General features: G+C 42.8%; 1 protein-coding gene across 2 annotated transcripts in view; it reads right to left on the reverse strand.

The window, feature by feature from the left end:
* Positions 1-14,544, reverse strand: part of GNAL (G protein subunit alpha L) — a 204,052-nt gene that overhangs the window by 124,386 nt on the left and 65,122 nt on the right. The window contains exons 1-4 of one of the 2 annotated variants that reach the window (XM_086740605.1): positions 4,430-5,026; positions 4,029-4,101; positions 3,128-3,182; positions 2,825-2,944 (exon numbers count right to left, since the gene is read on the reverse strand). In XM_086740605.1, the coding sequence (XP_086596731.1) occupies positions 2,825-2,944; positions 3,128-3,182; positions 4,029-4,101; positions 4,430-4,568 (387 nt within the window). In that variant the 5' untranslated portion in view covers positions 4,569-5,026. Of the gene's footprint in view, positions 1-2,824; positions 2,945-3,127; positions 3,183-4,028; positions 4,102-4,429; positions 5,027-14,544 lie in introns of those variants that run through there. The other variant, XM_086740604.1, reaches the window with a different exon arrangement.

Raw genomic sequence — 14,544 nt, forward strand, 5'->3', positions numbered from 1 at the left:
CTTACTCAAGCTCTCGGAATTTCAGTCATAAATTGCAATTAGAGTATGGTTTCACCCAGAGGAAATCGCTATTTTCAAATCCTCTTATTTTAAAGGGCAATTTTCACAATTAAATGCATATTAGTTAATTTGTATGTGATTTAAGAATGCATATCCAAGCATACCCAACATGTCACAAATATCTTTAAATGAGTGCCTCATGAGCGTTGGTCATATTGTGCCATCAGTGAAGTTTTTGCATTTCATCAGGGATCTCTCTGTAAAGGCTCATGATGCACTGCAGTCATTTTCCCACATTTTGCATGCAATGTATTTGAAATGCATCTTCAACTAAAATACATTGACTTTTTACAACAAGGATTACATGGCTAACATCACCCCAAAAATAACACATCTATAATTCATATTGCAACAGTAAGAGCTAAGTCTTTAACAGCTCATTACCATCCATATTGTAAAAAAACCTAAAATTGCCTCTTCCTTCATTCAAAGGAGGAAGGTTAACCTTTGTCACCTTCTAGAATGTGTCAAAATTTACCTCAGAGGCAATACCTAAGTCAGCATTTTTCCCTTTCCAACCGTTTTTAAGTATGGACGATAGAACCAGAAGCCCTGAATCTCTACTACAAAGTACTGTATTGGTTTCTCTGGCTCAGAAGGCTTTATTCCATCCATCAGCTACTAATTAGAGAATCAGTAATGCTCAGTAAAGGATGCGTAACTGATTACTATTCAAGTGTTTATTTTTATATTTGTCCTTATCCAAAAATACTAAGTGGGTTAAAAGTTATTTCAGCTGGAAATGTAATTTTACTCAAGTTATCATTGACTTAAACTGGAGTAGAATCAAGCCCTGAAGCACAATAGCACATCTTTTTTTTCTCAGTCTCCTTACTCACACATAATCCTGGAGAGAAACAACATACTAAAGCAACAGAAGTTTTTTTTAAAAAAAGTATCTAGCCAGATGATACATTTTACAAATATCAAACAAATGAACTGAGCAGAGAAGAAAACAGGAGGGAATAGATTAAAATGACACATAAAATACATTTAATTCTAAACCAGCACTAAATTTTCATTCTTTTTTTTTTAAGCTTGTAACAACTTTTGTTTTCTTAAAAAAATTAGGACTATTATTTGACACTATTTCAAATGATGTGATAGTATTAGCAGAAATCCTACTTAATTAAAAAACAGAGTAACTATTGTTTTATTTTAAATCAAAATGAGCTTTGAATAGAGATTTCAAATGAATTATTAGTTGCTTCACAGTCCACTAGAGGCCATATTCTTTTTCCCCTCCAAGAAAATTAAGTTTTTCCCCCTCTATAAAGTATCAGTTAGTCACATTTGACTAGATACGGTCAGCTTCCATGAAAAAGTAGGAATGTTATAAACAATAAATAAACATCTCCAGGCCTATGAAAAGTCCACTTTTACCCCAGAAACTCAGAAAAACAGATGTACTATAGAGAACTGCAAAGGATACATGCCACCATTTATTTTACCCAAACAAATAAGAGTCAAAATTCAACCAAAAAAAAAAGAAAGATAAAACGATCAACAAATGCTTCAGAACTGTAGTATCTGCATAAGACAAATATTTCATGTCAAACTCGCATTCCATTTCTAAAAAGTTTCCCATTTCCACTAACTTACATCTACCAATTGAGCAATTATGCAGTATGTGGGTGTACCTTGCAGTCGTTTTCTTAACATCTGCATTCTGTGTTAAATTCTAACTGTACAAGATGTCTGATATTTTTTCTTTATCTTAAACCTTGAAAGTGGTAGGTTTACCAGAGGCAAAACCACACACCAGAGAATATGAGTCATATAATAAAGAAACGACTCTTCCCCTTCTCCCCCTTCCACCCCGAAGCTATAATAACCTAAAGACACTCTACTGTAAATGCCTTCTCTGGTAATATTGATAGCATGAGCAACTCACAATCATTTAGCCAATGAATGAAGATTTTTTTTTTTTAGTCCTTACTGTATCCATAACAAATTGCTCTCTATACCATTTTAAGGCAAATTAAAAATCATGCTACTGCAAAAATAATATTCCTGATAATATTCTGGATGTATATGCACTTGCTTCCATGCCATGCATAAAATATTCTGTGCATGTCCCTATAAATAATAACATAAAAAGATAAAAATAATCAAACATAAGATGACTATGCAAGCTAATCTGAAAGGTATCTCTCATTTGTCTACAAAAGAGTAGCCTCTATACAGAAATCCTTCATTTTCTAACAATTCCATATCAGAAAAAGGCAAGATTTACATACAAGTAAATCACTGCTCATGCCAACTACAATAAACACACAAGGAAGCAAACCACCTGATTTGACCACTGTTTACGTGAGTTTCCACTCTGAAGTGCAACAAGTATGGAAAACAGCACTGGGGCCATGCTATCCCTTTATTTCCTTTTACATCCTTTTCTGTAGGTAGACTGTAACTCCTCAGACCGACATCCCGCATCTAATTCCATGTAGGAAACCAGCTTTCAACAAAGTCTTATATGAAGTGTCAATATTTGTAACGAGATCAGAAATTTAGGAAGAGAAGAACTAAATGCAGAAACAGCATTTACAAACAGCAGCAAATAAATCATTAACAACAAAACCCTGTGCCACTAAAACAGGTGTAACCACCCCAGTCTTGTAAGAAAGTGAACCCAGTGGTAAGGCTGGCATAAGCTCTTCCCATGACCATCTTCCAAAAAGTAAAAAACCAACATTTCAGTAAATCAAACTGAAGCAACACGTTTCCCCTTGAAGCAGAATAAATCAATGGTTTCCATTCTTACCTGTGTATAGTCAAAGTCAGAAAGAGGAGCTATACTCTTGATGTAGTCCATTCGAAATTGGTTTTCTGGGTTGGCCAATGGAACTGGGGGTATTAAAGTGCTCATAGCTGAAACTATCGTCTAGAATTGGATAAAACAAAAACACACACATTAATCTGGATAAATCTGGGATAAAGGATCAATAGAAGATAATCCAATCTGATCAGCAAAATGGGATTTCTCTCAGCACAATCTTGGAGAGCACAATCCTTCTCATTTCCAGTACACCCAAGCATTTCAGAACAGGATAAAGTGTGTTCTTACCACAATCGCATCTTTAACATTTTTCCGAATATCCAGTATTTTCTGTTTCTTTTCTCTGCATTAAAACAGAAATATTAACACTTTGATTTTTTCTTCCAAAGCAGCTCAGTCAGTTGCATTTATTTTTTTTTCCAGTGATCGCTTGTTTATCTGCTCTTCAGTAATTACAAAATACTAACTGAAAAGAACAGCAAGACAAATACATTTTTCCCCTTATCCCTTTTCTCACATAGTATGAAGAGCAATGCACATTCATCCCTGATACTTTTTTTTTTTTTTAAATCAGACAATCACAGCCACATCTGCAAAGCCTCCCCTGATGGAACTGGAAGTCATTCTTTCATTTCTACAGCATGCTGTAAACATGCTCTAAATTAACAACACATAGCCGAAGGCCAACAGATATCTAAAATTAATGCTATGGATTAAAAATAATTTCTGGCAGAATCCTTCAGAGAGAAAATGATGTAGCCCAAAAAAGCAGAACGATTTCTAACAAACATGCAAAATTAGTTTCAGTTTTAAACTAACCCCAATACCGGAAAAACAGCAGCCACTGTCATCCTGAATATGACTCAATATGTATTTTTATATTACGGACAGATGCAATATTTAGTTATCTGCTTCTATGTAAAAAGTAGTCGCCATGTTGTTGCTACACAGGGGCCTGTCAAGCGCTGCAGTAGCAACAGTGTAAAATACAGTAAAGGGGCCAGAAGGAGAAAATGCAAATATACAATTGCAGTAATTTCCCTATTCTGCTCCCCTTCCCTCCCCCAAAATGCAGTGTCAAGCCACCAAAACACAGGGGATGAGAGGAGAAATCTCCTAGCCTACTGTGTGTTAACCTGTTTCCAACATTTAACGGAAAAATAAGTCACAAAGTGTCAATAATTCTTACTCTGAATTAAATCCATTGACATGTAGGATTCGCATTTGTTTCACAATAGTGCTTTTTCCTGACTCACCAGCCCCTAAAAGAGAAAGAAGGAGAAGGAGAACATTGTGATACACAGTTCAGGCTGTAGGGTTTGGGGTGGTTTTTTTTTATTATTTTTTTTTTATTTTTGGACCCGCCAGCATCTCCCACCTCCGGCAGCGTTTCTGGATGTCTGCATCCATGTGGCTCAGCTCAGCCTGTGGACGTCTCGCCTCTTCCTCAACACCACAGCCTGCCTTCTCCCTACCCACGGCGCACACCACCTCTCTCCCCTTTCCGACGGGGCCGGAGCCCCCTCCTCTCCCCGGGTGTGTTGTCGTCCCCCCCCACCACCACCCCTGACCCCTTTCCTCTCTCCTTACCCAGCAGGAGCAAGCGGTGGGTCGCTTTGTAAGCCAGCCTCTCTTTCTGCAACTGCTTCTCTATTTTTTTGTTGGCTTCTCGCTGCGCTTTCTCATCGATACGCTGATCCTCCGTTTTGCTGTTGCCCAAACACCCCATAGCCGCTGCTTAGGATGGATGTCAAATCCTCGCCTTTACAGATTTTGTATTTACGAGGGGGGGGGAAGGGGAAGGGGGGGAAGGGGGGAAGGCAGAAGACAAGTCTTTATATCCGTGTGTGCGTTCCTGCGACGGTTTCTCTTCTCTTCGTGCCCCAACCCCCCCGGGCTGTGCTCGCATAAGATGGTCTCTGGCCGCTCTCCGATCACCGCCGAGCCGGTCCGGTCGCTCCCCGGAGGAGATGCGGAGAGCGGGCGGCAGCGGCAACCGTGCCCCGGCGGGGAGGGGGTGGGGGGGGAGAAATCGGTGCAAAAATGCCTAACATGCAACGAGAGGGAAGAGGAGGGCTCCTCCTGGAAACCAGCCGGGTGCCGCTCTCCTCTCTCCCTCCCCACCGCGCACACAATCCCTATATTTCTCTGTAAAGGTCTATTTTTGTCTCCCTAACTCAGCACTGCCTCTTTCTGCCAGACCAGGAAACGGCCCCGCTACCCAGCCCCTACGCGCAGGGAAGCCGGAGGAGAAAGGTAAAAGCCGGACCGATCTACCTGGATCCTGCGGGGCCGCGGCCGGGCGGCTCCGCGGGGCCCGCGCCTCCCGCCCCCCCCGCCCCGCACTCCGCCCCGGGCCGCCCCCCCCGACCCGGCTCCCCGCGGCCGCCCCGCACCGCGCCCCAGCGCCGCCGCGCACGGCGGCCCCGGCAGCGCTGGTGCTGCCGCGAAAACCTGGATCTGGCATCGCCTCCGCGGGACCTGCGGCCTCCGGGCCCAGCCGCCGCCCCGGCCCACCCTCCAGGGCCTGCGGCCCTGCGGGACGCGGCACCCTAGGGTCGAGGGGGTGGGGATCTGTCCCCGCATTCCTCGGCCTGGCTGCTGCCAGAGCACGGTTTGGCACCCCAGGGTGTGAAATCGCAGGCTGCCACAGGTGGTGATGGCCGCCACGCCGAGTGGCCTCGGGGAGAAGAGCTGGGAGCACGGCCTGTGCCAGCGGGGTGGGAGAGCGGGCGAGGGGCTGCCGAGGGGCACACGCAGGTACACTCCTGTATGCAACGCACGCATCTGCACAAACGCTGTGCGTTGACTGAACTAATAACCAAACCGTCCTTTTCCACAAGTTGTCACGGCAGCACATCGGCCGTTTTCTCCTTTGAATATTCTAAACTCTACCAGCTGAACAAGAAAATGAAGCTCTCCCAATAGCTCACAGCAATGTTTGATCCAAACTTGATAGCATACATGCTAATACCACCACCACCACGAATCTCGACAAGAAACGGTCTGTTTGTTCCTTCATTTACCTCCATTTTAGGTCCTGAATTGAAACATCAAGCTAGACAACACGATAGGTGTTCCTTCTGTCTTCAAACCTCTGGCCTTGCCAACTGGCATCTCAGGGCAAAGGCAGCAGTACTGCGCCTGGCTCTTCCTAAATTTCCACCACGGCACAGAAACCACCCACACTACTCAGACGTGATCCCCGATTTACTGAAGTACAAGAGCACGAAAAGAAGGATGGACGCAACACCTTTGAAGTCCTAAAGTATTTTTCTGCCTTTATCTCCAGCTACTATTATTGCCCCAGACTTTCCAAGACGGATTATTGAAAAATTAGTATTTTGATAGCAATGTATGTGTGCAAAATCTTGGGCCTGACTAAAATCAAAGAGAGATTCCCATCAACTTCAATCAAATAAAAGATCATCTGTATCTTAAAAGGCTTGAGACGCATGCGGCAAAAATAACCTGCATTTTAAAAGCAGAAGGATTAGATTTTTTCAGTTACTCCCTCACTCAAGTGGTAAGTGCTGGATTGAGGAAGAGGAACTCGTATTATCTACTTTGAGCGCACACGACAGGACAGTGAAAAAAGCAGGATCTAAAAAAGAAACGGGTACCGCTCCACCTGTGGCTGGGCATGTAGAGCTTTCAGGAGACTACTGAATACAAGTGCCAGACAGGTGTTTCTATGGTACCGCTTGATCTAGACTCTGGAAGCTGTTTTATCTTCCTTCTTACAGAGGCCAGGGTGGGCAGACACACTACAGATAAAAATGGACAGGATCTGCCAGGCCAAAATACACATTTTTGAGCATTACTGAACTGCAATTTTTAGAACAGACTGCTTTTTTCCTATTGACATTTTCCTGTCTGCAGGGGCAAAAACTGCCTCAGATACAGGTAGGTTTGGAAGCACAATTTGGGGTGACTGCTGTTTTTGGAGGCTGTCAGGCACGGGATACACGATGAACAGCATTGGTGAAAAGCAGTCACGTTTGCTCTCTGCTGCAGCCCTATGAGGGCTCAAAACTGAACAGGCTTAGCTAGAAATCACTAACTGGGTCTGGATTTTCCTAATTTATGATGCACAAGATGTGTGCAGCCATATTTATTTCCTATGTAAATACCTCCATTTGGGATCTGGGTCCCAAATCTGGCTACTGTCAGTTGGTCCTAGGAGCTAAATCTGCCTTGCTTCTTCCCCTCCCTTCCTCAGCAGTTTTCTTCCTGCATGCACTAACATTGGGATTTTTGGTGCAGATTTGTTCCCAGCTTTGAAAAGGCTCAGTGCCAATAAATAGGATTTGACAGGATTCTGGTATATCCTGCTTTTACCTTTCTCCAAAAGAGGGAAAGTGTTTCTCATTTCCTCTCTCTCCCTCGAAAAACCCCATGACCCTTTTGGGTCTCTTCCTCCTGAGAAAAGATCACACAGTTCAAGAATGACACGCGCAAGCAACCTGTGCCCAGAAAGAACTTTTGGCTGTAATTATATTCCCAACCCTCCCTTTGGTTTTCCCAAATACAGCACTTAGCCAACACATTAGAAACTACAAAATCCTACAAGCAGCAATAAACAGAAGAGAAGCTTTCACCCCCTTTGGACAAACTTTTTTTTTTCCCCAGTGTCATAGTTCAGCCCCGATCGGGACCAGACAACGCAGTCTCTCTCTCACTCCCCCCCACTCAGAGAGAAATCACATCTATCACATGAATGTATGTCTCCTCTGCACACAGATAAACCTAAAGTGTGAGCATAATTCAAATACCTGCCTCTATAAAAGCAATGCTGCTTAACCAAACCAGCTTCTAGTACAAATTGTACATGTGAATAAAAAACAAAATCCCGGGCGAGGGAAAGGAGATTCTTCCTGCTCTTCCTCTCTCTTCCTAGGCAAGCAACATGGTATCCTCATGTTCCTGGTCCTCCTGAAAATGAGGTATGTCACACTGCTTCTGCCCCATTACATCAGGCAACATATGTATACATACATATACTGATATATGCACATATATATGTTGTAGTTCAGCCCCGATCAGACCAGACTACGCAGTCTCTCTCTCACTCCCCCCACCCTCCGAGAGAAAAGGGAGAGAAAATATAAGGAAAAACGGCTCAAGGTTTGAGATAAGGACAAGGAGAAATCCTTAAAGTTACCGTCACGGGCAAAACAGCCTCAACTTGGGGAAAACTATTCATTTATTACTCCAAACAGCAGGATAATGAGACAGAGAACAAGATAACCTCCATCCACGCCTCCCTCTTCCCAAGCTTAACATTATCTCTACTACCTTCCCCGCCTTGAGCGGCACGGGGGAAGAGGGAATGGGGGTTGCAGTCAGTTCATCATATGTTGTTTTACGCCGCTGCTTCATGGTTGGGGGAAGAACTCCTCGCATTCCTCCCCTGCTCCGTTGTGGGGTCCCACCCCTACGCCACAGTCCTTCGTGGAACTGCTCCGGCGTGGGTCATCTCTTCCACGGGTGCAGTCCCTCTAGAACAGCTGTCCCAGCGGGCCCTCCATGGGCCACAGCTGCTTTCAGGCATCCACCTCCCCCGGTATGGGGTCCTTCATGGGCTCCAAGTGGATCTCTGCTCCTCTGTGGACCTCCATGGGCTGCAGGGGGACAACCTGCTCCACCATGGTCGTCACCACAGGCTGCAGGGGAATCTTGGCCAGGAGTCGCATTACTCCTCCCCCTCCTTCTTCACTGACCTTGGCGTCTGCAGCCGTTCCTCACAACAGGCTGGTAGATGTCTCTCAGGATCTTTTTTACATCTTATTCACTTCTCATCTCCTCTCCACTTCTTGCAGCCGGGCTGGACCGAGTCGGGCCCAATCGGCTGCCTGGCGAGAGGCCAGAGGGTGAGGCCTGCAAGGCCCATGAGGCCTGCGCCTCCCCCTCTGCACCTCTGCCCCCGCTCAGCTTCTTCACATCTTCTCTCCTCTTTTTTTTTCTGTTTTCCCCTTCTTAAATACGTTATCGCAGAGGCGTTATCACGGGACATTCTGCTACCAATCGGCTCGGCCTTGGCCAGCAGCAGGTCCGCCCTAGGCCCAGCCGAGTCCACTGAACAAAGGGGAGCGACTTCTAGCAGTTTCCTACAGAAGCTACCACCTTAGGCCCCCCCCTCACTAACAAAACCACGACAATATATAAATGTAAATACATACTGATTCATCTTCTTCTGCTTTGTGCTCAAACTTGGTGTTGTCCCATTGTGAAACCAGTCAATACAGCATAAGCCCTCCTGGAGGAAAACCGGAGACACCTTTATTTCCTGCTTTCCTTTGCGAGTTCCCACCTCAGGTTGCATTGTTTGTGAGCCTCAGGCTGAATGCTGGGAGGCTCAAGTCACTTGCGTGAGGCCATGTTTGCATTCTTGAATGAAAGAGACTTGACAACCCTGAAGCTAAGTTCAAGGAAACAGCCATACTGGGTAGCCACCCCTGCCACAAAGTCAGTCTTGCTTCTCATCCCCATTCTGTTTGGACTAAAGAGGGACAAAAACCTAGTGAGAATTAATGGGGAGCTCCTACAGATGCAGCTTAAGAGACCTGGTTGCTTCTTGCTCCTCTAATCCACAGCAGGATTGATGCAGAGCTTTTTTTCTTGAAAATGTTTGGTAAAGGTGGAGAAAGTTTCTCTAAAGAAACCCTGCAGACCCTTTGCAGACCATCTTCCATTTGCACAACCTCTACTGTGGCTTTGGTTCTGTTTTGCAAAAAAAAAGAGCAAATGGAAAGATGGATGTAAACAAAAGCTTAGCGGGGAGCTAGGCAACTGGAAAAGAGATTCTTCCTGCTTGCCACTCTTCCTGTCTCAGTTTTCACAGGGGTCTCTGAACTCTCTGCTGTCACCCTCCTCAAGTACAGGCACTGCACTAGGCGGGTAACACCGTAGTGACCTGACCTGCTTCTCCTCACTGACTTCTCTTTTTCATGTAGCCCATCGCTGCACATCAGGATATGCAACTCAGTAGTACCCGTGTTTTTTATTCCACCTCATCATCAAACCATGGTCTGAAAAGAGAAAAATAAATCGGTATTTGCATAGGTATTCAAGAAAAATAATTCTTTCTCTCTGGTAATAAACTCTTGGTAAGTTTGTCTCCCTGCAGATGTCAAATGTTAAAAGTACAGACTCCCTGGAAGGCTACATTTGGATTTTTGTAAGATACATGAACCAGGAATCAAAAAAAAATTCTGACTCTGACTGTATTAAAAATACTGACTAAGAGTCTTTGCAGAGAGGTGAATGTCATGCTAAAAAATCTAACCTTTATCCTTTTGTTTAAGCCCTCAAAAAAGTCATTAGAAGAATTTTGAGAGGAGCTCTTCCATTTTAAGAAGCAGGATGGGAGAGATGCCAGAGAAGGTGAAGTATGCATTTCCACAGTGACTGCAGACCTGAGCCCGAACAGACTTCACGTCCATGGATTAACGACAAACTCAACGATGCAGGAGAGGGTCAGGCAATGCTGAGGGGCACGGCAATGCTCTGAGTAGTTCCTCGGCTCCCTGACCCAGTTTGCTGTCCCCATTCCCATGCCGTACTCCTTTACTTGGCAGCTGTCACCATGTAACTCACCTGACAAACCAACTCGCCCTCGCCTGCTCCTCTCCCACAAACCACAGCCCGCCCCATCTCTGCGAGGCACAGGCAGGCAGTGAAAGGGAGAAAGCAGGTGAAGTGAAGTAGGCTATGGACTAAAGGTCTAAGGGTCTGAAGAGAAATAAAAGTTTTCCAGAGAAAAACTGCAGGCAGCAGCCTGCAGAAATGATGATGATAGCCTTTTGCCCTGAGAATGCAGGGAGAGTGAAGGGGAGGATTAGCTCCAAGGAGCCAGATGCTCCTGGGAAGCCTGCGCAGAAAAGCATCGGGTGAAAAGCAGATTTGCAGTATGATTCTGTTAAAGGAAGAAGACAATCCTCTTTCATTTGAGCTAGTTATTCCTTATCCAAGCTAGTTATTCCTCATCCATGTCCCAAAAAGAAGCAGAGGGAATGGGGAATTTCTGCTCTGGCCATCCCCATCAGCTCAGGGTTTCCATTTAGATCCTTACTGGTAGATAATTCATGTGTTTATTACTTGTCTTTTCTGACTAGAAATCCCCTTCTATGAAGACAGACTCCCATGGCAGCACTGCGTACACATCCATCTATTGGTACCAGAAGCAGAAGTTGCTGGCTGAAACTAACATAAATCCAGCAAGGTCCTAACAGCGTTTAAAAGACTAAGTAACCTCATGCAGTTTAAATATTCTTACATACTACAATGAAATCACACTGTTTAACAAAGTGACACGGACACTTTTGCAATAAGCAAAAGGACAACCTCTCGTTTGATGAATTTGCCAGACTCTGTATTGGGATATGTTACATTGTCAGCAAAACAGGAGGCACTCTTATGACAGTATCCCAACTTATGGGGAGTTTCACTTGGGTGGGTGCTCCAAGGACACCCCCTCCCTAAAACTGAATAAACAAAGTAATGCATTCGCATTTTAAGGCAATGGAAAGTTAGTTCTCATCAGTTGTTCAAGAGAGTCCTCAAGATTAAATAGATTTAAATAAAGCCAGGCAAAACATGCTAGTATCACCCTAATTTAGAAGAGAATTAATCAATAAATAAGGAAGTCAGCTAGAATTATAGCTGAAGTTGCTATTTTAAAAAACAGGGGAAAAAATCTATACAGGAGACATGTCCTGGATTCTCTAAAATATGCTGACCAACATCTTGCACAGCTGTAACAGTGAAGCCAAATCCTTTATCTTCCATTTATAAAGGATTTGGTATCTCATACAGAATTTTGCACTTAATATTAAATGCTCAGGTTTACTACCATGATCTCTCTATTTGGACAGGAATGAAAAACTAGGGGAAAAAAAAAATCTTCTGAGACACTGAACATAGGTGAGATGTGCCTTAACCTCACCTTGAACTCGGAGGCACACGCCTCAGCAAAACACTCGCAGTCACAGCATGCCTGCCTCCACCCCTGTTCATTAGACAACATCCTGCTGAGCTAGATTGTCTCTACATTCACCACAAACGCATCTGATCTGTGATTTCCCTGTGCTTGTATCACCTCTCCATCTTGATATAAACATAGAGATACACTTTAGTTTTTTCAGTTTTTTTTCTCTTCTTGAGAAAGTAAGTTTTAGCTATCCCAGCAAATGGCTGATTTTTTTTTTTTAAAAAAGAAGTTTCTACAAAATTAAGTTATTGGCGTGCAAGCTCAAAATCGTGCTCTGATTCTCCTGAGTGCCTGTAGTAATGGTCAATGTTGGCCCTCAACAGGAAATTTTTACAAATAAACATGATCCTTGCATACAACTACCTTAACATGAATCGAAGAATTTTGTAACTGCAGTTACTGACTGTATATTAATGCAACTCCAATTCACAGAAGCACTGGTAAGTTCACAGCAAATAAATTTGTTTCCTAATCCTGTTTAAGGATCCCAACATGTTACTACACACAAGAGTAATGCGCAAAAACTGGCTTCAGGAAATAATGTTTCCAGGATGTGTGTAGCCTCACACACTCTCACACCTTGATTTATATAGATAATATTTATTGCAGAAATACAGTTTTGCTTGACTGCATGAGTCTGGACTAGCAAATCCAGTCAAAACATCAAAACTTTCTGAATAACCAACCACATGGTGTTTTTCTCCTCATCCATCCTTTTTTAACCTATACATCTGCTTGTAACATACTTGTTGAATCACATTCAGCATGGCCTTTTATAGTATAGATCCTAAGTTTTCCATAGGTATTTTTGTGGTGTGTGTGTGCAAAGCAAATGATCTTTTGTATTAAACAGCCATCACATTTGCTTGTAATTGAAGAGAAATGACTTGTTGCCCCAAGTGGTCCTTTCCAAAACCAGGTTTACATCACAATTAAACGTCTATGCTTTCATGACATTAATTTAATTATTTCTTTGGACAGATAAAATAGTAGATACGAAGACTAAGCAGATAGATTACTCACACAGATGACTATCTACATACATATGTGGGAGAGGGGAAAAACAACTGTAAACATAGTGTGACCATTTCCTGGGAAATAAGTCTACTTCCTCTATTCCCTTTTTCTTCTGTTCTCTTATTTATTCATTCTATTCCCAGCCAGTCTCTGATGGGACCTTTATGGAATGAGTTAATGAAATTCAAACCCATATGATTTTACTGATCCTAGAAAGCAAAAGTTTTTTTTTTCCAGCACGCACTAGGCTGTTTGTGTAACATGGGTTAGATTCTTTGGAGCAAATATTTGTTTAGTTTATCCTAAGGATCAAAAGTATGGATGAATTCTCACAGGACTATTTAATTTGGGATGAAAGGTGATAAAAACATTGGTGCATGCATGAAGGAGAAGGGGGAAAGGTTGAAAAGTCCAGAGAAATTGCAGATATTTTGGAACAAGTCACTTAAAAATAATAAATATGTTACTGAGGAATCTGTATCTTCTCACACACTTTAGAAAATAAAAAGTTTGTTTTTAAAACAAACAAAAAAAATGCTTAATGTGAGAAAACTTCCTAAAATATCACAACATTTTCTCTGGTTTTAAAGTTTCAGCCAGATCAGCAATGGTGTTATGTTTCCATACCAATCTGCATAATTACAGATACAAATGGGTTGGTTTTTTAATTTTTTTTTAGAGAACCATTCTAGCTTAGTGCCTTGCACCCTCCTTGAAATTTTAAATCTTAGTTAATGTCTAAATGGTGTAGTGCAATGCTATGCAGAACTGTCACAGCAGTATCTGAGGTTAGCAATAGTACAAATGCAAAGTAGTCTAGTCCAGCAATCTCAGCTAATGCAGCTGTTCAGACAGTGCACTATACATTTTGAAACACTGAGTGGATTTTAAAAAGCTTATAGCTGCTTGGCATGTTTAACAACTTACACCACCACTCACATGGCCAATCGATTTGCCTACCAATCCTATAGCATTTCAAGGCTATTAAACCTACCCACATGCAAGCTCTTCCTGCTCAGAATCAGCTAGAGCAACCTGCCAGCCCCATCTCTCAACACAGTGACAAGATTGTGCTTCCATGTCTTTGCAGCCTGTTCTTCATAATACACAGATCTTCAGGAACTGCATTTCTGATCCTGATGCAAGAGCACAAAAGCTATTGTCGTAAGAAACGGCTTAACCTGTCAGCAATGCTGTCACCACAGCTACTACCACTAATAAAGATACGATCATCAGCTGCCACAAAAGGATCATTAGGTACATTATGACTACTGTATTCTTTTACATAGTTCTTTTATATGGACACTAATTGAGAACACTTCGTTTAACTAAAAATAACCACTATAAATTTTCATTGACAAATCTGTTCTTAACCTTTAGACAGTTTAGGGTGCTGCCTGCTCATGTAAGGAAAACCAGCTATTAATAGGTTAGCTCTGCAAAACATTTATCAGAAATACAAACCAGGGTAACACTCTATACAAAGAAGAGAGCTTGGAAGAATACACACAAGGATGCTCTGTCTGAACGTGTAAATGACTTACATTAAGCTAGGTTAAAACTTCTCTGTACCATTCAAATGCTTGTGGTCCCTACAACAATTTATAGTGCGTTTGGGAAGGGACAGCTGTACATTCTGAAAGATCCAAGAATTACATCTGTACAAGGCACACAATACATGACAGAAGTTTATTCT

The sequence above is a fragment of the Chlamydotis macqueenii genome, chromosome 2 (genome assembly GCF_036417535.1).
Source record: "Chlamydotis macqueenii isolate bChlMac1 chromosome 2, bChlMac1.mat, whole genome shotgun sequence".
Classification (NCBI taxonomy): domain Eukaryota; kingdom Metazoa; phylum Chordata; class Aves; order Otidiformes; family Otididae; genus Chlamydotis; species Chlamydotis macqueenii.